This window comes from Pseudorasbora parva, chromosome 19 (assembly GCF_024679245.1).
Source record: "Pseudorasbora parva isolate DD20220531a chromosome 19, ASM2467924v1, whole genome shotgun sequence".
In the NCBI taxonomy this organism is placed as follows: Eukaryota; Metazoa; Chordata; class Actinopteri; order Cypriniformes; family Gobionidae; genus Pseudorasbora; species Pseudorasbora parva.
The window spans coordinates 15,748,721-15,774,978 of NC_090190.1; the positions used below are offsets into that span (position 1 = coordinate 15,748,721).

At 36.3% G+C, this 26,258-nt stretch overlaps 2 protein-coding genes across 3 annotated transcripts in view; one reads left to right on the forward strand and one right to left on the reverse strand.

Annotated features, from left to right (window-relative positions):
• adcy2b (adenylate cyclase 2b (brain)) overlaps positions 1–21,207 on the forward strand; it is a 93,645-nt gene extending 72,438 nt beyond the window's left edge. Inside the window, exons 10-25 of one of the 2 annotated variants that reach the window (XM_067425549.1) lie at positions 762–938; positions 1,082–1,125; positions 1,271–1,351; positions 1,859–1,928; positions 2,105–2,202; positions 5,171–5,255; positions 9,014–9,151; positions 10,320–10,418; positions 11,033–11,238; positions 12,853–12,937; positions 15,656–15,814; positions 16,194–16,340; positions 20,050–20,157; positions 20,306–20,420; positions 20,539–20,663; positions 20,744–21,207. In XM_067425549.1, coding sequence (XP_067281650.1) covers positions 762–938; positions 1,082–1,125; positions 1,271–1,351; positions 1,859–1,928; positions 2,105–2,202; positions 5,171–5,255; positions 9,014–9,151; positions 10,320–10,418; positions 11,033–11,238; positions 12,853–12,937; positions 15,656–15,814; positions 16,194–16,340; positions 20,050–20,157; positions 20,306–20,420; positions 20,539–20,663; positions 20,744–20,896 — 1,890 coding nt within the window. In that variant the 3' untranslated portion in view covers positions 20,897–21,207. Of the gene's footprint in view, positions 1–761; positions 939–1,081; positions 1,126–1,270; positions 1,352–1,858; positions 1,929–2,104; positions 2,203–5,170; positions 5,256–9,013; positions 9,152–10,319; positions 10,419–11,032; positions 11,239–12,852; positions 12,938–15,655; positions 15,815–16,193; positions 16,341–20,049; positions 20,158–20,305; positions 20,421–20,538; positions 20,664–20,743 lie in introns of those variants that run through there. The other variant, XR_010899233.1, reaches the window with a different exon arrangement.
• Positions 21,208–21,429: 222 nt separating this feature from the next.
• cfap90 (cilia and flagella associated protein 90) lies at positions 21,430–23,036 on the reverse strand. Its single transcript, XM_067426568.1, has 3 exons — positions 22,858–23,036; positions 21,888–22,004; positions 21,430–21,753 (listed from the first exon to the last, which is right to left on the reverse strand). Exons 1-3 carry the CDS (start codon positions 22,972–22,974, stop codon positions 21,577–21,579), a joined length of 411 nt encoding a protein of 136 aa, XP_067282669.1. The 5' UTR covers positions 22,975–23,036; the 3' UTR covers positions 21,430–21,576.
• Positions 23,037–26,258: the final 3,222 nt, after the last annotated feature.

The following is a 26,258-nucleotide window of genomic DNA, read 5'->3' on the forward strand; positions in this document are numbered from 1 at the left end:
TTTTTACAGAGGGGTCTATATAATTTGCCTGATTGTATACAAAAATATTTTGTCTGGCTATAACCAGACCAAGTTCAATCTTTTAAGATTGAACATTGGTCTGGGGAGTCTGCTCTATATTTTCTACTGCACAAGAGGCAGGATCAGTTGGCATAGTTCAACTGACTCTGTACGCAATTGAATAGTCCTTCAACCAATCAGACCACAAGAGGTGTGGTCATTGGGGGTTGAGCCATTGCTTCTCTATATCCACATTGTGTTAAACCCACCGATAGGTGGATAAGCCAGACTGTGATTGGTTCCTGCAAATGTGTAACAGAAGCAGAATAAATTAATGTACAATGGACAGGTTTCCAGCCTGAGCTGCTGGGTGAAGTCAAATCAGGCTGGGTTTTACCTTGTCTACAAAATTGTGCATATTGTAGGATTGTATTTGTATCTTAGCAGATTGTTGGAATGTTCATATTTGAGTACATTAGGATCCTTTAGGTTGGATCCAAATCATGATAAAGAAAAATTCATTAGAAACAATGGGTTTGCAACAGGTTTTGCTTCAGGACCCAGATTTTACATTGAACATCAAGTACCAAAATCATTTAGCATCCAAAAGATACCAAAATCAAAGTATCAAATCATGTAAAACACAAAACACACCTGTGACCCACCACTTCAGTCCGATTTTTTTGGTTTTCTGTGCTCTAATGCCTCTAGTCTGTAACGCAACCATTTAAACTTGTACTTCATGTTATGCTGTTACTTAGGCAGAAAAACGAAGTCCACTGCTACCCCCTCGTCTTCGCCCCACTCTGGATGGAGCCAAGATGAGGGCATCTGTCCGCATGACACAGTACCTTGAGTCCTGGGGAGCAGCCAAACCATTTGCTAACCTTCACCATCGAGACAGCATGACCAATGAGAACGGCAAGATCAACACACACGTGAGTCAACCCGAGCACATGGAAAGAAGTCAGTGATTCTAATTCAAGATTTAAATCGTGATCCTAGTCATCAGGACTAGCTAGTACTGAAAGCACTTAGTAGTGCTCTTTTAATTCCATTTGCTTCATTTTTTTTCGAACAGGATGTGCCGTTAGGGCAGTACAACTTTCAGCAAAGGTCCGAAAGGTCTGTTTTTTAATATTTTTTTACTGTTTATTGCGTTATATAACCAAAAAAAAGCAAGAATCTAAATTCAAGTGAATAACCTTTCAGAACATTTACACTGACCTCATCTGCATTTCTATGCTTGTTTGAAATATTTGCCTTTCAGAACAAAATCGCAGAAGAAGAGATTTGAAGAGGAGTTGAATGAAAGAATCATTCGCACTATTGATGGCATCAACTCACAGAAGTGAGCGTCCATAATGCTCTGCATCTTATCCATACAGAGAAACTCATGAATTTTCTGCAAAACAGCACAAGAAATAGCCAAATGATAACAAGGATAAAGTCTGACCCCACAATGAAAATCTGGGATTCAAAATCAAATTTATACCTGGAATTTTTTTGTACAAGTCAAGTACAGTACATTCGCATATTTATCAGATAATGAAATAAAAATACTTCAAAACATAATTGTTAAATAATTAAATTAAAATGAATTAGTATTGCATAATCCAAAAATCCAATAAAAAAACATCTTAAATAGAAGCATTTTCATAAGTAGTCTGAGATTTGGACCCTGGTCTACAATGTAACATTTATTTATTTGTTTGTTTGTTTGTTTTTTTATAATTAATTTCACTTTCAGAGCATTTCCTGCATCAGTGCCACCAAAGAAGCTATTAAAATAGTGATTTTATTATAATAGAGAATTTAATTGAAGTAAATAATTTTATTTATGCTTTCTTTCCACCAGACAGTGGCTGAAGTCAGAGGACATTCAAAGGATATCGCTGTTCTTTCACAATAAGACCCTCGAAAAAGAGGTACATCCCTTCTTGAGGTGTGGTATGTGCCATTGAATGACTAATACTGTAGGTGCTTCATTGTGAAGAGATAAACACATCAGAATCAGAACCGAGACAATCAAAACAAAAACCTGTACAAAAAAAAAAAAAACAGCACGAGCTGAGATATTTTTTCCTTTTCTTTCTTCTAACAGTACAGAGCCACGACTCTGCCGGCCTTCAAGTACTACGTCACCTGTGCTTGTCTCATTTTCTTCTGCATCTTTATAGTGCAGGTTTTAGTCGTGCCCAAGTAAGTACCATCTCCGCAACATCTTTCAAGTGTGTCATTGTCTATCACGACGCAATTACGCAGACAATCACCATCTCACACAGCACTTAGACCTAGTGACACATAATAATATTACATCTACACAACTGAAAGAAAATGAGTGCAGCGATAAATAATGAGATGATGGGGACATCAGTGCCTGTCTAAAAAAGACTGCCCTGAGCAGACAGTTATAGATTTTTTTTTTTAATCAGAGGCCAATCTGCTTTGGAAATGATGTTTCCTTTTGTATGAAGTCAGAAAAATCTATTCAGGACGTCACCCTAATTTACTGCTCATGTTGACGGAGAACACATGCACAGGAGCCGATAGCACAATGCTTTTCTCAAGCTGTGTCCTCACTTACTGACATTGATTTTATATCACATTTATGGTGATGTGTGGCACCACAAAGACTGGAGCTAAACGTTTATGTTCCTATATTCAAAAAAGGCATTGAATTAGTGATGCCTGCTTAGGCTTATCCAAATACCTTACCCTAAACTTCAGCATCAAATTTGCCCCATACTTTTTTGTTCTATGGACAGGAATGCTACCTTAAAGGGATAGTTCACCCAAAAAAGGAAATTATGTCATCATTTACTCACCCTCAAGTTGTTCTAAACCTATATGAGTTTCTTTGTTCTGCTTAACACAAAAGAAGATATTTTGAAGAATGTTTGTAACCAGGCAAATAGAGCAACCATTGACTACCATAGTATTTTGTCCGTTCTATGGTAGTCAATGGTTGCTCTATCTATCTGCAAAAATTCTTTAAAATTTCTTATTTTGTGTTCTGCAGAACAAAAAATACTCAGGTACAGATACAAATACAGGTTTGGAACAACTTGAGGGTGATTAAATGATGGCAGAATTTTCATTTTTGGGTGAACTATCCCTTTTAATTCATCCAGCTTAATGACAAGAAATTTTTTGTTTTTTTTGTTTAGTTTTTTCTAAGCAATCAGACATGATTTCACCTAGCAGACAATGAAAAATCCCAACGATCTATGTTGAAAGAGGCATTTGAGCAAGTGTTGATATTGTAAACTAAAACTACTGAAAATAGTTGTTTTTGGTAATTGAAATAAAACGTATATAGATTAAATATTAGATGAAAAACTTAATTTCAAAGTCCACCTGTAGCAAATAATTGTATCCCTTAAAACACATCTTTGATCACCAAAATGTATTCATGCCTTAAAATAAATTGTCAGAGAATGTAACTACACCCTTGCTTTATCATGAATATGCATATGAGCCCCGCCAACACTCACTCATTCAGGCTTGTCTACCGGAATGGTAATGCGTCTTACTTATTGCTCTCTACGTCGGACACATAACGGTAATTAATATGATTACACAACATGTTCCTGATCAGTACCCAAGAGTCAGACGCTGTCTTATAAAAATCAGTATCCTAACAAACGCTTTGAACATCATAGAACATCAGTGGAGAAAGGCATATTGTTCATCAAAACATTGTAATATACATCATAGGCATAATTTTCATGTCTTTTCATGACGACTTTTCAAGTCAAAAGAAAAATATACAACCTGGCTTCTCTTTAGACTCCCCTGCTTCAAAAATTAGTTAATTATATGCTAAAGCCCACTCGCTCATTGACGTGATTGGTTACAAGGTAGTTTGTTACATAAGAAACACCAGCGATTTTAATGCGTTTTTAATTTTTTTAATTTTTAATTTTTTTGGTTCACTGCAGTTTTAAAGCTACACTGTGTGACATTTTCCCCCATCTAGCGGTGAAAAGGTATATGACCAGCCAGGGAATAATAGTTTCTGTTCCTCTCAATCCTGATTTCATTTTAACTCCTACGGTGGCCGAATTAGTCCAAGATGAACATGACAATCCCCATCTTCACATTCGACACGGTGCCATCGAGTGTTAAAACGCAAAAGGCGAAGCTTGAATTTACGGGAATGTCCCGCTTTGGCTAATGTACTTTCAAGATGGAGGGGCAACATGGCGACCGGCACTCGAACCCCTCACCCGTATCTATTTTCAATGGCATATTATAAACTTACGAGAATACTTTATGCCTTGAAAGAAGTAAATATACATTAATGAGCACATATATTTTTGAAAGAACTAAGTGTTTTTAGCTAAGAATAAACTAAAAAAGTTACACAGTGTAGCTTTAAGGTAAAAATACTCAGCAATGGTGTTGATAAGGATTTGGATATGATTTGTCTTAAAGCATATTAATAAAAACTTAATTCCTTAGCAATTAAGTGAAATAAGTTTAAGTACTAAAATGACTACTAAATAATACTAAAAATAGCACTGATCTGGGCCAGATCTCAAGAGAAAAAAATGTTTCAATCTCAAGAGATCTGGCCCAGATCCGTGTTATTTTGGTATTATTTATGTACTATTATAGTATTCAAGTTGTAGCAATTCTGTTATGTGCTTTTGTCACTTTTATTAGTTTTTATTTTAAATATATTTCTATATATCTTTATTATTTTTTTATATATTTAATATATATGCTCCCACTGTTTAGTGCTATATCTTCTAAACTCACACTTACAAACTACTGTAAATATGTTCATAATGTATAAATGTCTATTCAGACAAAACATTAACTGTGACTTTATACTGTTTATATTATTATTCTTAGAATGTTTATTACCATCTTCTTGTTGTATTTTATATGTGCACTGGAAGCTTCAGCACCAAGAAAAAAATCCTTGTGTGGGCAATCACATTTGGCAATAAAGCTCTTTTTGATTCTGATTGTTTTAGTACTTAAGCTTATTTCAGTTAATTGCTAAGACATTATCTTCTCATAATACCAATGAGAAAAAGGTATTATCTCTATGTGTGGGATTACATCTATTTCTTCTCTTGACTTGCACTATACTAAGCATGCGCAGGTGATGTGTATATATGCTGCAGAGGATCGCTGATTATTTTGTCTTTTACAGGACCACCGTCCTTGTAGTATCATTCGGAATGGCTTTCCTTTTGCTCGCCTTTATCCTCTGCATTTGTTTCGCTGGTCACATACTGGTAAGTGCTAAATATAGTAGTAAATATAAAGAAGCTTTCTGTGAGAATGAACGAAGCAGATTGGCTTCGTTCAGTCTATTCAGATGTAGACATGTTACACGTCTATTTTCCATGGAGGAAATAACTGTATACTGAAATGTCATTTAAAGTCAAGCTTCCCTCACATTTGAGACCCTCATCTTATTTGAGAAAATGCCATACCCAGAGGAAAAAAACAACGTATCAAAATAAGATTGAAATTTTCCTTGTTTTAGCTAGAGGAACAGCACTCTTTTTCTGCTCTCTTAGAGTGAGTCGCCTATAATCAAATTACAAGCTACTTTGGACCTGCAGAACATAAATGGCTTAAGTAAATGTCACCTGTATGCCTTTCCATTTTCTTTCTGCTGCTCTTTCTTCCTTAATATATTTTAAAAGCTTAGAGTGAAATGGCTTATTCAACATTTATGTTGTGGTCATTTTCAACCCCCAAAATCAAATTTTTAATAAAGTAAATTCTCATTGCATTAATGCAAAAATGTAAATAATAAATATATTATTTAAATTGTATTTTTACACAACCGTTCAAACATTTGCGGTCAGTATGTTTTTGGTTTTTTAAACCCTAAGACCTTTTATTCAGCAAGGGTGCATTACAATGATAATTTTACATAAATGCTGTTCTTTCGAACTTTCTACTCATCAAAGAAGGCTGAAAAAAAGTATATCAGTTGTCACAAAAATATTTATCAGTGCAACTGTTTTCAGCACTGATAATACATGTTAAAGCTATATATTTTAAAGCTGCAGTCCGTAACTTTTATTTGTGTAAAAATTATCCAAAATATTATTTTGAGCAATAACCAGCCAGTGTTCAAAACCATCTCCTAACCATAGTTCTCCTAACCATTCACAACAGTAAGCTTTTAATAATGTGTTATAATTTGAGTGGTGCTGGTGGATTTCTGTGGGAAATTCGAGCATGTCTTTTGCGTCATTACATAACGTCTGTACACACAAAGAATGAGTCTGGCTAGTAGGTTATCGCATGTGGGGATGCTGCAGGTGGCGGATCATTTATAGCCATTTCCCACAGCAGCTGGAATAATTAATCTTATCATTCTGATGGCGGATTGTAATTCAGAAAGTTCCAAACAACAATCATCAGTGACAACTGGAGACTCCCCCGTAGTCAAAATCAAAAGATTAGACCGTATGGAAATTGAAATCAACAGGTAACACTTATAAATACTAAATACATGTAGTCAAGCGATGCTGATGTTGTTTACATTAACAATTTGAAAACAAAGTATAACAATAATAATAATTTGCACAGTTTGATGTGAGCTAAGCGATTGTTACATTCAATCACCTTTGGTAGTGCGATTATCCGCTTAAACTCAAAAAGATTTGGCCTACCCAAATACACACACACATTGGTCTAAGTTTAAATCTTTGGTGTCATTTTACAGGAAACCCTTTGAAGTTACATAAAACACTGCTAAAAGTGATAAACATGTAAGTATATGTTGCCCCCCCCCCCCCCCCCCCCAAAAAAAGGCGCTTTTTGATTATTATTTTTTTATAAATTAAATTTTGAAGTGTGTAACTCAGGCCCTGTGTGCTCTAGGTCCCTGCAGATAGTTTGGGCTCTTTTCACTAAATTCCAGAAAAGAGTGGAAAAAAGAAGTTTGTCTGTGCCATGTTGTATGCAAGATTTATTCAAATGAATGCCCCCCCCCCCCCCCCCTTCATTCGATTCATCCATGCTGATGAGCCATGCTGATGCAAAACCCACTTAAATATGATAATTCCACAAATAACTGCAATTGAAGGTTTCAAACAGAGATGTCAACAAAGAAGAAAGAAGCAAAATTTAGGGACTGCAGCTTTAAGCACCAAATCACCATATTAGAATCATGTCATGAGACACTGAAGACTGGAGTAATGATGCTGAAAACCAGCTTTGCCATCAGAGAAATAAATTACACTTTAAAATATGTTCACATAGAAAATAGTTATTTTAAATTGTAGTTATATTTCAAAATCGTACTGTTTTGCTGATTTTTTAACTGAATAAGCTTCTTCTTTCAAAAACAATAAAACATCTTACCAACCCCAAACTTTTCAACAGTAGTGTACATCATAGTAGTATTCGTTGTACAGTTTTGTTTTATTTGTGATTCAATTATTATTATTATTATAATTTCCTATTTAAAATCGCTGAATTATAGTGTCAGTACTGTGTTGCATTAATGAGAATCAGCTTTGAGAGTACTGAGAAAAAAGCTCAATAGAATTAGAGGTCGTAATACGAAAATGTCACAATGCCAAAAATGTAATTTGTCTTAAAAATAGGCTACAATAAATTATTTTGGGGGCGGGGTGACCTTGACATGTGTGAGATTCAACCTCAAACATTCAATGGAATCCCAGCTATAATTAAAGTAACCTGTTTTTGCGTGTATTGAGGCATCCAAGTTATATTTTTAGAAGGCATGACCTTCCAAAGCACTTGAAGGGTTTGCATGTCGTTCACCCACAAGCTTGACTTTATTTGTCCCCGGTTCATTAATTTACAAAGAATTTATGATGATAAAAATAGGCCACAATGAATAGAAATCTTGCGCTATACCAACCTCCCACACTTTTTTTCTTAATATTATTGTGTCTAAAGAAAATAATCTTGAGTGATGATAATTTTACTGGATTATTTTTCATCTGTTTTTCTTGCTGTATAGCAGTAAAGTTCAGTCCCTACAGGTTTGAGGATTGTGACTACCTTATGTTAGTTCTGTGGCACTCAATGTGTGTTTCTTTTATAGTAGGGCTCTTTTGGTTTCACAAATAGCTGTCAATGTCATGAGTGTCTTGATTTGTGTCTTAGTCTGTTTCCCATCTGATGTGAGAGTTCACATGGTCGTTCATTCGGCCCACAGATTCACAAATATGAAAGAGGGGGGTTAAGGTTATCCGATAGACATGATGTGTTTAAAAACTGAAAGCCATTTGTTTTTTATAGGTGATGTTTTACTAACAAATAATTGTCTGGAGAGGGACTCCTCTACCTATTCTTGCACATGGTAGGGGTTAAGTGTTTTGTAAAGCAATGTCCTAAGTCAGTTTACAAACATATCTCCGTTTCTTCAAGGCTGTGTAATCTTATTTCAGATAAATATGTGCAGAGGCATGGATTTGTTCTTTCGTTCAATTTTAGTTTTGCTTAGTGATAGTTTATTCAAAAATTCTAAAAAACTAAAGTTCTTTAATTATTTACTCATCGTCATGTGATTCCAAACCCTGTATACTGTTTTCCCGGTGCAACAAGGATATTGGTCACATTTTGCATTGTTAGCAGTATGCTAAAATGGTATGCAAAGTGGTAAGCTTACATCATGAAGACTAACTGAAAACACACACAAAGGGAAAAGTTGTCTCAGCCAATAAAATTTGATTTTGTGTCCAAGGGGGTTCGTACTCTGACAGGAAATAGGATCTACACCATGTTTTGAGAGGGTAGTAGTCCTTTTTTTAGGGAAATTATGGAAGTAAAATGGATTGTGAATGGCTTCATTTTGGCTTCTACTCAAAGTTGTTATAGATGTCCTTTTTTATTATTACACTCACTCGCGCTGAAGTTATGTTTATTAATGTGCCTCTGACTTGTGAGGCACAGTCATAACCTCGAGCATTTGGAATAGAAGCAGATATGCTAATAACGGTTGTGGGAGTTAAAGCTTGTTTTTTGTTGTTGTTTTCTTTCTCTCTTGTTGCCGTAGCAATGGGGCAAAGCAACTTCCTGCACAATGCCCCGGCTCCCCGGCTCCTCTAAAGTCATCACCAACAAGCCCTGGATACGACTTGCACTCACTATGGCAACCACTGCACTTATCCTGGTCATGGCTGTATTCAACATGGTGAGCATCACTACTGCCCAATAACTAGTCTAGATTAAACTGCTTTTAAAAATGAATTTTCTCTAAATGTAAAATAAATATATATTACTACACAACTGAAGCTTCTATACATCAAAATTGTGGGTATATAGAAAACAGGAAGCGACCAAGCATCGAACCCTGAGGAACCCCACATGTAATTGATAATATTACCTGATGTAATTATCTGTAAAAATCTTTGTGTGTTGTTCTGCTTTTGTCATGTCAAGCTTTGAGAGGGTAGATAAGGAAATATAAAGAGATCAGCGATTTAAAGACCAGTTACATTCGTGGTTAAATAGTATTCAATTTTCATTCCTTGGGTACATAATCTTGTTTGATTAACAAAATATATTACATGACACATTAGTTTTGGCTGATAAATCAGTCAGCAGTTTTTGACCCAGTTGGATGGCTTTAGCTATGGAATCAGCATAGGCAGAGTAGAATAAGTGCCATCTGTCTGCATGGATTCATCATTGAGTTAGCATCACCCTAAGGCTCGAGTCCAGTGTGAATCTAATTATGTTATCCGTGAGCTCAAGTGACTAGTTTTCAGTTGGAAAAATACCCCAAGAGCAATGTGACTGCATACTTGTGTTTTTCGAGTTAATATCAATTGGTTTCACACATTTAGGGTCAGAGGTTAAACTGCTCAGCTGAACTTGTTAAAACATTTTACATTTTGTTATATATATATATATATATATATATATATATATATATATATATATATATATATATATATATATATATATATATATATATATATATATATATATATATATATATATATATATATATATATATATATATATATGTAACACAAGTGTAGCATTTGTTAGTTGATCACACCAAAGATCAACATGCTTTAAACTTTTATGCATCTTTTCAATTAAATCCTGCCCCAACTGGACAATAATTGTATCCATAGAAGCTTTTACCAAAGTTGGTAATTGTACATCTTCTCTTCTATCTTTTCTATCTGCTTGCAGCTCATTTGTTTTTGTTGAATTTTTGTTGAAAAAGTGTTATAAACATATGAAACATATTTGCTGCAAAATGCAACAGATGTGTTTAGCTAAGAGCAGTGGTGTCTTTCTGCTGTAATGCTCTAAATTTTGTTTTTCTCCATCTGTTGGGTTTTAAGTTCTTCTTAGTCGAAGATGGAATGGGAAGTCCACTCAACATTTCCAACAGCAGTATGGATGGTCCATATTGTCAGACCTCTAAAAAGTTCTACTTGCCCGTAAGTTGCAACAAATCTTATCTAATGCCTTTTACCCACAAATCTAGGAAATTTGCTTCTCAGAAACAAATGTGTGAACCAACTGAATAACCTTTTATTTACAGTCCCACATGAAAACATACTTGACAGACCATACTTGTTATGAATCCTGAGTGTCATGTGAAGCCAATTTGTCTCACTTTTGTGTCACTATAATAGGTCACTTTATTCTGTGTGTGATTCTGGCCACTCTGTAATGATATTTCACAGCTGAAAAATATACTGGAAAATATAGTTATGCGCTGAGAGCTATATGCAGTGCTTATATGAAATTTGATCTCCACAGATATCAAGATGCTGGACAAACGCATCCTCAAGCATTTTCATAGAATGTTACATTGGTTAGGAAATAAGAATCGTGGTGTTTAAGCTTTTCCTAGGTTGATCCATTTTGTAATATTTCAAGAGACAAGCTCTTTATAAATATAACTATTTGTGTATATCAAATATAAAATAGTGTTCTACTATGCAATTTTTAGCATTTAAATACTGAAAGTTCATAGTTCTCTTTTCAGTGAGACTGAATGACTGAATGGCCCTAATGTGAATTTAACTGGCTGTCTCTGCCCCGGCAGTATTTTATCTACAGTTGCATTCTGGGATTGATCTCATGTTCCGTGTTCCTGAGGATAAACTATGAGCTGAAGATGATAATTATGCTTGCTGCTGTGGTGGGTTATAATATCATCATTCTCCAGACACACGCCCCCATACTGGATGCTTACAGCACCGCCCTCTACAGCAACAACACCAAAACAACAAACACCAAACAACTGGACCGGTACTGGATTTGCATTTATACTCACATACAGTGGCCCCAAAAATTGTCTCAAAAATCTCTAGCATCATTTATTTGTTGATGCCACTTTAATATTTTTTCATGAAATGCAGTGACATTCAGGCATTTTTGAAGTGTCTGTTAAAGGGATACCCTAATAAAGAAAAGAAAAAAACACTATACCAAAATATATTTAAAATACATTTATTTCATACTAAATATACTACAAACCATTAACATATTTACTGACATGTTGATATATAAATATTATAATTAAGCTTTATTTGAAGTTTATTCTTTATTGCACAATGCCCATTTCTTAATATTAAGGATTCATTTTCCAGTTAAACAGTTAAACAGTTGACTTTTACCGTTTTTGAAACCATTAAGCCGATCTTTGAATTACCAGTATGCTAAGACCATTAGCATCTTGCTCAATTATTGCGGCGCTGTTACAGCATCAAAGTTCCATGAATATTATGCAGAGATGAGAGTATAGTTCCTAGCCATAACTTTTCATTTTCCGTTGGTCTTAAATAGGAAAAATAGCCAAACTCTTTAGTCATTATTTTGAGCGAGATGCTAACGGTCTAATCAGATTCAACGATCTATGCTAAGCTATACTAAAAGTTCTACCGCCAGACCCAGAGATCGGCTGAATGGATTCGAAAACTGTAAAACTCAAATGTTTAACTCTAGGAAAGTTGGAAAATTAGCCTATTTTCAAAAATAGTGGAGTGTTCCTTTGTGCCTAAAATGTGTTTTAATATAACTGTTAGTGAGGATAATATGATCACTGTATAATGTCATCCTTTAAATGCAAGATTTTTAAAGTGTACCTGAAGTATACTTGCAGTAGTTAAATTTTAGCACAATCAAATATACCTAAGTATATCTATAGTTGGACCTTAGCACTGTTTCCCGATAACTAAAGTGCATTAAGTATACAATTAGTTGTTCACATTTAGCAGACTTTTGGTGGATTTTTTTTTTCACTAGGGTAGTTCACCCAAAAAATGATTTCAAAAAAAAGATATTTTGAAGAACGTTGGTATAACCAGACAGACAGTAGCCATTGACTTGGGGAGAAAAATTCTATGGAAGTCACTGCCTACCGTCAAATGCTTGTTTATCATTTACTTTTAGGAGGCACTGCACATACACAAAGAATGAAGGAATGAGGAATTGTGCCATATGGATACATTTGAGAATTGTGGTGGCATTTTTTTCCAGGAGGTCTCTCAATATCCCCAGGGATTATGAGTGACAGGTGCTGCTGCTGAGATGGCAGGCATTGTGTGGATTAGTCTTTTTTTGGGTGACTGAAGGATGAGGGACATTTTATTTTTCCAGAAAACCTCTTGCATTTCTCTTGTGTTTATTCTTTCTTTGTTTCTTTTATTGATTTTTCATTTGCATGCCTTTATTAGGCATTTATGAAAGGAGTAAAATTAATTGGTCAAATAAGCCACTACAACTGCCCACACAACATTGACATTATGAATAGGCCAAACAGTGTTGCTGAGTAGTCTGTGTCCTACTCTACACACAATAGTTTTGCCTCTTTTGTGTCCTTTTTGACCTCTACATATTATATTTCTGTTTGTTCCCCCTCAGGCCGGGTGTTCTTAAAGATTTGAAGACCATGGGCTCTGTGTCATTGTTCATTTTCTTCGTCACTTTGCTTGTGCTGGCAAGGCAGGTGAGTCTCTCTCAATCTGAAATCCACAAAAACGTGCTTTAACTTTATCATACTTGCTCTTTTTTGTGTGAAAGGTTCATCTAAAGAAGTTAATTTGAAGAGTTGAGTTATTTATAATAAGATCCACTGATTCAAATGTAACAAAATAATTAAAAAATCTGCTTTTTAAACTTTTTAAGAATGCTGTGTTCCATAGACTTCCATTGTAAGTGGAATTTTATTATATGGCAATGAGCTTAACGTGTACAGTGTGTAACACAGAACTTGCCTTTAACTCTTTCCCCGCCATTGACGAGTTATCTTGTCTTTTAGCTGACCTTTGCAATATAGCGGCCGGACCATTGTTTCTGGAGAGTTGAAATGTGGCATCTACGTATATACACTGATCAGGCATAATATTATGACCTTATATTGTGTTGGTCTCCCTTTTACTGCCAAAACAGCCCTTGCCTATCAACCCATGGACTCCACTAGACCCCTGAAGGTGTGCTGTGGTATCTGGCACCAAGATGTTAGCAGCAGAACCTTTAAGTCCTGTATATTGCAATGTGGGGCCTCCACGGATCGGACTTGTTTGTTCAGCCCATCCAATAGATGCTTGATTGGATTGAGATCTGGGAAATTTGGAGGCCAAGTCAACACCTCAAACTCGTTGTGCTCTTTAAACCTTTCCTGAACCATTTTTGCTTTGTGGCAGGGCGTATTATCCTGCTGAAAGAGGCCACAGCCACCAGAGAATACCGTTTCCATGAAAGGGTGTACATGGTCTGCAACAATGCCTTGGGTAGAAGGTACGTGTCAACTACATGAATGGCAGGGCCCAAGGTTTCCCAGCAGAACATTGCCCAAAGCATCACACAGTGCATCCTGGTGCCATGTGCTCCCCAGCTAAGCATGCACCCAGCCATCCGTGTGATGTAAAAGAAATCGTGAGACCAGGCCACTTTCTTCCATTGCTCCGTGGTCCAGTTCTGATGCTCACGTGCCCACTGTCGGTGGACAGGGGTCAGGATGGCCACCCGTACTGGTCTGCGTTTATGCATCCCCATACACAACACACTGAGATGCACTGTGTATTCTGACACCTTTCTATCAGAACCAGCATTAACTTCTTGAGCAATATGAGCTACAGTAGCTTGTCTGTTTGAGCGGACTACACAGGCCAGCCTTCGCTCCCCCACATGCATCAATGAGCCTTGGCTGCCCATGATGACCCTGTCACCAGTTCACCACTGTTCCTTTCTTGGACCATTTTTGATAGATACTGACCACTACAGACCGGGAGCACCCAACAAGAGCTACAGTTTTGGAGATGCTCTGACCCAGTCATCTAGCCATCACAATTTGGTCTTTGTCAAACTCGCTCAAATCCATACAATTGACGTTTTTCCTGCTTCTAACACATCAGCTTTGAGGACAAAATCGTCACTTGCCACCTAATATATCCCACCCACTAACAGATGTTTTGATGAACAGATAATCAGTGTTATTCACTTCACCCGTCAGTGGTCATAATGGTATGCCTGATCGGTGTATATCTATGGTTAGGACTGTGCAAACTTTAGGGTGTTGATGGACTCGATCTACTCCATCTATTTATGTTTTGATCATCATACTGAATCTGATCCAAATGTAGTCTTTGACAAAAATGCAATTTTCTCAGCTTTTTGCTCACAATGTTTTTTTATGAAACTTACCCACATTCAAGTGGTGATTAAAAAAAAGAATGTCTGATGCTAGAATAAAATTGATTATAAAACAAAATATTTTTGTTTAAGAGCACAGGGTCTGTTCTTTCTTTTGATATTTTGCTTGATTAGATATTCATACAACTAAATATTCTGGGGCCATGACATTTTTGTGAAAATTACCAAAACTGAAAATAAAAAAGAAACACTGGTCGGGGAAAGAGTTAATTAATCATGGTCATTAAGTTGTAAGATATGCCTGAATGTTAGTCCAGTGACAGTTACCTATTTTAGTCTAATCTTAATACAGTCTCTCATATCAGAAAAACATTTCTAAAGTCATTTTTATGATTAAGCTTATAGTATTGTGGCAGTACATATGTGTTCCCAATTTCCATGGCTTCAGTTACTATCAGCTCTCATCAGCCTTCCCTTCAAAAAGTTTTTTTTTTATATAGTACAATGAAAGTATTGTATGTTTTTCATTCTGTATTGAAGCCTTTTCACAGTCTCTCTCTGCAGGTTAGCGGTCGGTCACACTTAATTTTTTCAGTGTGTGCTTTTAATTCTGTTTAAAGAGACGGTTTATCCCTAGATAATGGGTCTGTCTGAGGGACTCTTTATTTGAAATGTACAGTTAGGCGAGTTCATTCAGTTCATTAATTCAAGTAATGTGTTCGGGTTGATCAGGTGATAGGTTAGTCGTGGACATATTTTTCTCAAAAAGCAATGAAAAATAGGCTAATGTAGACTGAGTGAAAATAACTATCTGAGCATACTAAATTCCTTTTAAATTGCACCAATTCAAGAAATATTTTTTGTGATGAATGTCTGCTAGAACACAAAGCTGCAACTTTGATACAAGTTAGTCTTTGTGCTTAAAAAAAATCCATAAATGTATATATAATGATGAAATGAAAAGATGAAATGTTCTTATGTGCATATGATTATGCTTTCTTTGTCATCTTGAAAGCCTTATACGGTGATCAGATGTGTACCATCTCTTTACCTCTGTGTCCTCTTGTAACAGAATGAATATTACTGTAGGTTAGACTTCCTCTGGAGGAACAAGTTTAAGAAGGAGTGTGAGGAGATCGAGACAATGGAGAACCTGAACCGGGTGCTTTTAGAGAATGTTCTACCTGCCCATGTGGCAGAACATTTCCTGGGTCGTAACTGGAAGAACGAAGTTAGTGTCATTCAAAATGTCTTACAATAATGAGAAAATGTGAATTTTATTATTATTATATTATCAGCATTACACTTTCAGCGAAAATGTAATTAAAAATATCCAACATTATTTGAGAAAGAACTTTTTTTTCTTTTTTTGTTGTTTTACAAAGTTAGCTTTTTTGTACAAAGTTAAAATGCTTAATGTAATAAATGTGCTTTTTTGACTATTGACCTAAATCTAAATAATATATAAATAAATAAATACATTTTCTTATTTTTCTTATTTAATATCATATACTATTCCTATATATACTATATAAAAAAATCTTTTGAAAGTCTATTTCAATTGTCATCTTCATCACCAGACATATTTTTGTATGCTGTATTTTTGATAGGACCTCTACCATCAGTCGTACGATTTGGTGTGTGTGATGTTCGCTTCCATCCCAGACTTCAAGGAGTTTTACACAGAATCTGACGTTAATAAGGAGGGGTTGGAGTGTCTCAGGCTCCTCAATGAGATTATAGCAGATTTTGATGAGGTACATCACAGGCACATCCATGTTTTGATTTTAGTTTCATAGGCATTAAACTTAAGTACATTATTTTTGAATGTAAACGTCACCTGTGATAACTGATCCTCCCCTAAGCCCTGCCTTAAAAACAGTACTGACATACTGCCAGATAAACAGTTGATCTTAAGTAATGTACACCTACTTATATTTGGATAGTTTTAAAGTGAATATTTCAGAAATGATCTAAAAGTTTGACTGAGGAAAAAATCAGTCATCAGTTTCAGATAAAACCATCCATGAATGGCACATAAAACAAACTGAACTGTGGTTGCTTTACATGATGGTTAGACAATATATTCTAGTTTAAGTGGGCAGTTCTTGGCTAGAAGAAGCTGAAAAATGGACCAGTCTGGTCAAAAAGGCTGGCTTTTGAGATAAGAGCAATTATGTAATACGTTAATACCAGATCAAGTGCTAATTCCAAAACTTAACATAGTAACAGTAACTATGATGGCGGGTCTTAACCATGTATAACGGCCACAGAATATACATGAATGAAATCATGCTAGATTTCTGGTTCTGTTTGATTATTTTGAAGGCTGCAGATAAATGTCTAGTTCAGTCATGAAACTCTAGAGGGCGCCGGCTTAAAGGTCTTTTCAAAGCAATATGCTAGTTATCACATAATTTACTACATAGCGCAAGCTGATTATCTCTGCTGGATCGGCAGAGTTTGCTTTAAGCTGGTGCTGCAGCGAGTTATCTCTGAAACTTTCCACCTCCCCCCAGGTTCCAGCTGCCTAGATCTGGTACAGGATTTTTGTGCACCTATTCATACAGCAGCACCTTATCTTACATGTTTACAGCTGTGTGTCTATGTATGTGTTGGCAATATAAAGTCCATACTTGCTCAGCAGCAGCAGTAGCATAGCAGATCTACACTTCTTAAAATATAGGTTATAAAAAGAGAGTTTTCACAGCAATGTGATAGAAAAAAATGCCTCAGGTTATGTATGTAACCCAGGTCCTTGAAAGCAGAAAAAGGTGCTGCCTCATAGCATTGACACTATGGGAACACTTCCATGTGAGTCGATGTCTATAGCACATGTCTAAACGTGGCATCACATCACAGAGTCCATAAATAGATGGCAGAAATGCTCATCAACAGATTCAATTGATCTAAAGAAGGTGCACAGGCGTAGCCGGGGTGTGGAAACACGACACAACATTGTGCTCCCCTCTCAGGGTTACATATGTATTCTGAGACATTCCATTTTGAGTGGAATTCAACACTGTGTATAGGCACAGATGCTTATTGAGTGCAGACTCGACTTCAGGTCAACCCTGAAGGACACAGGATCCTGTGGTTTAATCCGTGTCCAAATTATAGAACTTGATGAATGTGTGCGGAGAGGTCTGCTGCAGCACAAACATCCTGTGAAGGTCCACCCCTCACAATAGTTCAGGAAGACACTGCACTCCTAGTGAAGTGGGCCCTTACCTCTAGAGGCAAAGCCAGGTCACCTGGTGCAAAGTCTAAGTGGAAGGATGCTACTGAAAGACACTTGATATGAGCAAGCCCAACATCTTGATGCTGTGCTGCTAATTCGCCCACCTGAACTAGAATGTGTAGTTCAGTACATGGATGCCCTGGAGTCACAGAGGAGCCAGAGCAACATTCACTTGGTGGATGTGCACGGGGACAAGACTAGGCCGAAAGGACGCACTCCATATTGGTAAACTTTATACCTGAAAGTAGGAGTGTCCCGGACTAAGGATTTACACATTCAAATCAGAATTGTCTAATCTTTCTATGGTCGACTGATAGTTGAATCATCTAGGCTATGTGTATGTTAATAGGCTTGGAGGGGCATGACACTAGTCAGCAGGAGGGTAAAACTATATTTATTTTCCTTTACACACTGCACACAGCAACAACTTTTAATAAAGCCACCAAAACTGCCTGCCAACTGACAGACAAACTGACAATGGCTTTCTTATTTAAGTTTTAATAAAAGGTAATGTGGTGGATAAACATTCATAAAATGTTTTCTCATAACATTTTAAAGCTGCGATCGAAATGCGATTCATCAACATTTTGATAAATAAACCTAAAAAGAATACCTGCCTAGAGGGAAAAGAACACTTAAAGTGTGTTTACATGCACGTTCCTAAGCCGTTTGTGCCTAAAGGGGGTCGTACACCGGACACGAAGCTCAGCTCTGTGGCGCAGCAGGATTTAAAACAACTTCCTGAGTCGCCGCGGCCAGGTGCCGAATGCTACCGCCGGTGTGTGTACACTCATTGATAACATGTTCGAATTTTAAAGGTGCAGCACCTTTAAAGGGGTCGCACACCAGACGCGATCATAACACCCACAAAGTTTTGACTGTAAGATCTGTGGTCAAATCCGGCTCTGCATATCGATGCATATGAATATCGAATCTTCGACTATTCGGAGTCACCCGAACCTATTGTTTAGGCCCCTCAGATCTAAAATCAGGTGCAGCACCCTGTTATTTTTGAGTACAATAAAGTACTGATCGTAGAAAACTGCCTCTCTCTTTGGGACGGGTACATCGGCAAAAAGCAGAGCTCTTGCTTGAGAAAATTCTCATCCTTGGAAACAAGGTGTACAGAAAGCAAACTGAATTCTGTAGTATTTTGTTATAGTATTCAAGACCCACTGAAAGGCATTGAAGATGCCACACTGATGTAAAGTCTGTGAAAATTTTTGCGATAGTTTTGGTCTGTTATTGAAACCAAACTAAATGAAGGGAGGGTGATTGGGCAAATTTCCCAGACACCGGTAGCCTGACAAGCCAGACTCACATCAAGATGTTCTGGAAACTCACTATAGACAGAGCTCAATCCGAGGGGTGGGATAAACGGTTGTCTTTCAAACTCCCTCTGCATGCGATAGGATAGCGCTACACCAACCAGAGCAACGAAGGTGAAACAGAGCTTGTTGATAGATTAAACATTCGCCGTATCCGGTCGGCAAAACTCCGAACACATCTTCCCTTTTTAAGAATGACTTCAGTGCTGTTCTTTGTTCTTTTCTCCGAGAAAAGCTTAACTCCAAGTCTTCCAGAGTCGCGGTCAAAGCTGATTCGAAAGACCGCCGTTCGCCAGTTTCTGTGTTTACTAGAAGCACACAAAGCAACTCGGCCATCGTCATTATGCCCCCGCCCACCGACTCTATACACGATGTGATTGGCCCGGCAAGAGTTTGCCGATTACAGCTCAGAAGGGTATTGAGAGTTGCTAGACGACACTCGCGGGCAGATTAGATTTGCTGCCGCTAGGGTGCGTCTAGATTTCTAGGCTAAGACACTGGCTCATGTGGAAGTGTTTCTATAGCGTCAACGCCGTGGCCCGTGACACAGTGTCAAGTTCCACTCAAAAGGGAACCATTTTAGGTTACTAGTGCCACACTCTACTGGTTGAGCTACAGGAAAACCTAAAAAAATGAAAACTATAAAAAAAATTGTATTAGTTTACAAGTGAACCATCGATGCGAATATATTACCTTTATTCTTAAGTGTAGTTTGCCGGTACCAAATGTTTTAACTTCGTTATATCTATTAATATGTTAAAACTATTCCAAGAGTTTGAATTAATATTTTCCTTGTATTGTATATTTCTCTTCTCCAATTATCCCCCCCCCCCCAACTTTGACTCTAAACCTATTGGTTTTTTGTTTGTTTGTTTGTTTTCTTTCAATTTTTTTCAGTTGCTGTCAAAACCCAAATTTAGTGGAGTGGAGAAGATCAAAACTATTGGCAGCACATACATGGCTGCTACGGGGTTAAATGTGACACCTGGACCAGAGTACACACAGGTACAATTTTGAGCTCTTGCATTTGGTTCTAAACTAATCTTTTTGTAAAGATTAAACTGGATTGATTGTGCTGCTGAAAAGCTGTCATTTGAGAGTCTCAGGGTGTAGTCGATACTGAATTTGATACTTTCCTGTTTTAATTCTGAAGGAACATGACCGGCAGTACATGCACATTGGAACAATGGTGGAGTTTGCATTTGCTTTGGTGGGGAAGCTTGATGTTATCAACAAACATTCCTTTAATGATTTCAAACTGCGAGTGGGTAAGCAGAGCCCATCTGCACTTTTACACTCAACAACGTTTTTAGAGTCTCATAATGTGGTACAGACTTTAAAACACATTCACGGCATTTCAAATGTTTCCGGCCTCCCTTTCTCAAGGAATAAACCACGGTCCAGTAATTGCAGGAGTAATCGGTGCACAGAAACCACAGTACGATATATGGGGGAACACTGTAAATGTAGCCAGTAGGATGGAAAGCACAGGGGTGCTTGGAAAAATACAGGTAGATTCTTGTTCTGTCATTTGCATGTCTGTTATGAATGTTTTTTCAGTCGACCTCATCTAGCATGTTTCTTCCCTCAGGTCACTGAGGAGACAAATCGGATCTTACAGACGTTGGGTTATATGTGTTCCTGTCGTGGGATCATCAACGTCAAGGGCAAGGGGGATCTCAAAACCTTTTTTGTTCACACTGAGATGACACGATCTTTATCACAAGGGAATGTAATGCCTTGAACCTCAGTCACACACCCGTCACCAGTCAGTCGTTGACCTGGTAATGATTAAAAACATGTACATTTGAATATAACATTGGCCTATTATAGTGGAGCTCTACAGTATTCGGTTTGCACCACATACACTAGATTATTTGCATTGCTTTATAAGTAATGAATGGCTCAGAGGCTCCATGTAACCAGGACTTGTAATTGTGTGTTGCTCAATCCATAATTTAAAGCAGCGGAAGTTTTTGTAAAATAAAGACAATAAACAGAGGTGGCCATGTTTTGATGCTATCATTTTGTTATCCATTAAAATTTATATACAACATCAAAGAGTCTGTCTATGAATATTTAAAAAAGTGTTAAAACCACATTAAAAATTAACAGAAAAAAAGTAAGAGGGGAAAGAAATTAATGGTGTATTTTGCATAAAGAAAATTAAGCAATTTAGGACAATTACTATATTTAGCATTTTCACTTTATTTGACATTTTCATTTCTATAATGTGATGTGTAAAAAGCAATTTTATATTATTAATACAAGGCTTCATTTATTGATTTAATATGAAAAAGCAGTTACCATAAACATGATTATATTGTAATTTAATTATATCAATATAACATTTTAAGCATGACAAGCATTTTGTTAACAATTTTTTTTAATTCTGACAGATATGATCATATGTAAGAGACACATTTAGACGGGTGTCACAGATCCATAGCCTTCCTCCACAGTCCAGGTGATTCCATTCTTGATGTAGAAATCAGAACGAATGTGAGAAACACGAGCAAAGCTCCTCCCCGAGTCATACTGTAATGGAGTATATTGGCCATACACTGATGAGGACAGAACAGGTGTTGGTCTAGATGATTCCTAAGATGGGAGGTTGAAATAGATCAAATCTAGAATGGACTTTCTCTGAGCATTGTTTTAAAAAAAAGAACAACACGATGCATGAACTGCTGAGCTGACATGGATGGATCACTAGATAGTCGAGGAGAACGCACCTCACTGAAGGTGTCCAGGCCACGGGATTTGGCGTGCTTTCTGTCATCTCGGTGGAGTTTGTTATCATAGCCCTCATTGCTCTGATGTAAACAGTCATATAGAGACCTCTCTGCGGCCTGTAGTTCAAGGAAATTGATCAATTTTAGAAAATGTTTTTTTAGAAAATATGTACCTAAATTAACAAAATCAACTTGGTACAATGATATCAGAAGGTAATATCATGATACTTTGATGAACCCAAAAGCTATTTAGACAGCTGAGATGCACTCAAAATAGTATATGGCATTGCATTAGATCAGGGGTTTTCAAAGTAGTGGGGTATGTGGAAATGTCTGAAGAAAAACAGTGTGTGTGTGTGTGTGTGTGTGTGTGTGTGTATATATATATATATATATATATATATATATATATATATATATATATATAAACAATATTAAACTCAATGAATGAACTGAATAAAATACATACAATTTCTTTAAACAATAATTTATTAAAAATAAATAAATCTAAATAAATAATGCATATAACAGTTACAGTACAGCAGAATACGGTAATGCAGTTTTATTATTTTATGCATATTTTTTATATGAAGTTTCACAGTATAAATTTGGTTTACATAATGAAAATATATAACTGCCTTCTAAATGTTAGGATGGGGACTCTTACACCATGATCATTCATTGAATATATGTATATGTTGGGCTCCATGGCATCTAAAAGATTGAAAACCTTAGATGCATTAGATAGCAAAACCTAAAGACCTTTCTGTGAAAGAAACGTCACAGGTGAAACAATAGTAACCAGATATATTATTTTGATATAATTAATATTATTAATATTTATTGTACATAAAACCCAGCATCATGTGTTTGCAAATTCCACGTGGCTTGATATATTACTGCAACAACATTCAAATGTTGTAGTTGCTTTAAAAAGAAAAGCTGCCAACATGATCAATGGGCATCTTACCTTGGGGCTACAGTTGAAATAACGCATTTCTTTGGGTTCTGTCCTTCTGGGAGGTATAAAGCTGAATACAGACAGAGTGGAAAGTGGTTTAGACTTCGCTTCAGAAAAAACGTCCATTACAACAGTCGCACTTGTCTTTTATCGCTGAAGAGCTGAGGAGGTCAAATTTCTACAGACAGTGGCAACGGCGTCTGTGGTTGCTAGGAAACCTCGGGGAAAATATAAATAAATGGTGCTTTTAACAGTAATGGACAAATGTGCGTCTAAAACTTTTGTATTAATTTATTATTTTATGCAACTACATTTTAAAATATTAAAATATCAATTTTAAGTGTCTGTTAGTTTGTTCAATTTAAAAAAAAATCATTTTTCATTTTCACTATATGCTTGATTATTATTATGTTTTAAAATATATAATTTTTTTATTCTTTTTCTTTTAAAATGTATAGTTAACCCATCATTTACTCACTCCGCAAGTATTAATTTGTTTGGTTGATCAGGTGGAAATGAAATTTGCCAGAAATCCAAACTACATGAAATCCACATTGTAAGTAGGCAACACTCGCTATGCTGATTTCTAGTGTTTTCAAATTAAAATGTTTAAACATAATGATAAAAAAAACTTCATATAACAATAATCTTTCAAATTATTTTTCTTCAGCTTGGTCATTCAGTCTCACATTAGCCTGTTAACCCTTGTCAGTAAAGGGCACCAAAGTTCCAGAGATCATTGGGCTGCTGGACTGGCAGGACCAGCCTGACCTATCATGGTTTTGGAGCATCCTTCACCCTGTAAAGATCTCTGGGAGTTTACAGCATTTCAGGAAGGCCCCCTCAAGGAAAACATAGCACAATTTATTATGGCGCAGACAACCAATGTCAACAACTAAGTTGGAGAACCTGCTGATCAACCCAGAAACACTTGAGGTCTAGATTGACTTTACTTTATAGAAGCAGCCCAAGCTGTCATTGCTCCTAGTTCTGAATTGGTTTCACTTGAATATACATTACAGTAGAGAAGAACAGACTATCGCAACTTCCTTGTAATGCCGTTCTTTAAAGCCTGCATTACTGATATGCTTTGAAGAATGAAAGATGTTTCACTTCTTCCTTCACCGAGCAAGACATTTGACATTCAGAACTTCACAATGGAATATCCATCATTTTAATCAGTCACTGGACCAGTCAATGATGAAGCAGACTGGCTTTTGTATCTAGATCATCACATACAAACCATCATTCATTCTAATTGAAACCACTTAACTTAATTTGCATCTCTTTCTCCACCCACAAGTCAATCAGTAGCTCACTGTCACTGTTTCTGCTTCTCTCTGCGTTCAAGTTATTAGACTATGAAACAGCCTAACTCTAAACAATTAATCAGCACACTGCAAAATTCCTCATTAAAAGTATTAAAAATAAAACATATTGTTTTATAACAAAACAAAGTAACATAAAGCAGGGGTTTTCCAACGGACCCCCAGGGGACCACAGGGGAGAACTAAGGGGTCTGTAGAAAAGTTCAGGGAAAAGCAGTATAAATAATAATAATAATAATTTTTAATTAAAACACATTTTTTTTAAATAACATTTTATTAAAATAAAAAGTGAATAAATGATATATATACATCTTCCAGTAGAACTTGTTGAAATTTTGAGATGAAATATCCGTATAATGAGATATTGTGACAAACTAGGATTAATATACATATCATTTTTTGTATGAGTACTGGTGGTGACATTAGCATTAATATTCAAGATCATACGTCTAGCTCAATGACAGCCTAGTCACGCATTTCTTCTTGAGCCATGATGCAATTTCTTCTTCAGAGACTTTGTGATCTATTTCGAGACTGAAACACAGACAGTGCATTGTTGGAAGAAGGCTTGCTGCAAGGAAAGGATCCCCAGAGCCACTGGGAACTATGACTGATGTTTTAACTAGTCCTGGAACTGAGGGACCCCATGTGGAGAGACATGCAAAGACACAGAACCCCTGTATAGACAGAAAGGCACAGGGGCTGTGCTCATGTAGGACCAGACTTACTGATCCAAAGATGATGAATATTTGCAATCACTGTATGTAAAGTGAATGTGTATGATTTTCATTTGCACATCACAGTCATTCTGATGGACACTGCTTGCCATTTTTAAATAAATGAAATATAGATGCTTAATTGCAAATAGAAGCTCTTTTTAAATTTTTACATAAAAAGCCTAAATTAGCTATTTTAAGACAGTAACAGGTGGAACCAAGCATTTTTTAGGGTGTGTGAAACAAAATGGGAACATAACATTTTAATAGAATGGAATAAGATTAGAAGCATCTTTTTCACAAATTTATCTTAAAATTCCTGATTAAAATTATGTTCATACTTGGTATCTTACAGTTTTTTACAATTGATATAACAATTTTTTTCAATACTTTTAACACATTTCCTAAACTCTTAACGCACCAACAGACCTACAACACACAATTGGCAAAACAGTTAATATCATGCTCAAAATCACATTATAAACTAAACTCCAACATAAATTTTCAAAATACAATAATACACTAACACAGTACACTACCAAAACACTGCAAACAAATATATTTTCAAAACACTAACACGTTCTCTTCCAACAGCAACATTTAGTCAATCATAACACAATGTCATAAAAAACACTAACATCAGATGAAATTACAGAAATTGCATTATTTTATGTGTCAGGTCTGCTCTTATACAATAGACAGTATATATTGTATTGATCATAGATTGATCAGTCTTTTTAAGCCTCTCCACATTTTGGTTTTGTTAGGTTTAGTAAATTGCATGAATTTTGTTTCTTTTGCTTCAGAAATTCAATACAAAAAATAAATTAACCATCTTATAGAATGCCCTTCAGTTTTATTTAATTATCAGCAATCACCGTGTTTATATAGCAAGTTCCCGTTCTTCATTCAGGAGCTTTCCTCTGCCCCCTGAGTGAGGTAGATACTGAATCTTTAGATAGACAATACAGTTACATATTTGTGACCTAAGGCACAGTCACTGTAATATATATAAAAGTATTTACACTTTGCAGTAGGAGAAGCCTTTAACAATATCCTACCTGTTGGTTTCTTGAAAATTGAAAACTGGTGTCCCGGCTGAGATTTGGCTGTAGCCTACTCGTCATTCACCAGCCTCTCTGTATGATAGCCTGTGGTATGACATGGTCTATGATAGTAGCTCTTATTTCATCAGTTATTAACCTAATTCTGGCCCTTCTTTGAGCACCACCATCTCCTCAATCTCTACCTTGTCCTCGTCCCAATCCTTTCTCTTGTCCTGGTACTCATCTTCCTCTCCATCATCCAGCAGCCCAATGATCTTCCCCTCCAGGCATTTTTTTACTTTCTTTGTGTTGCTCTATAT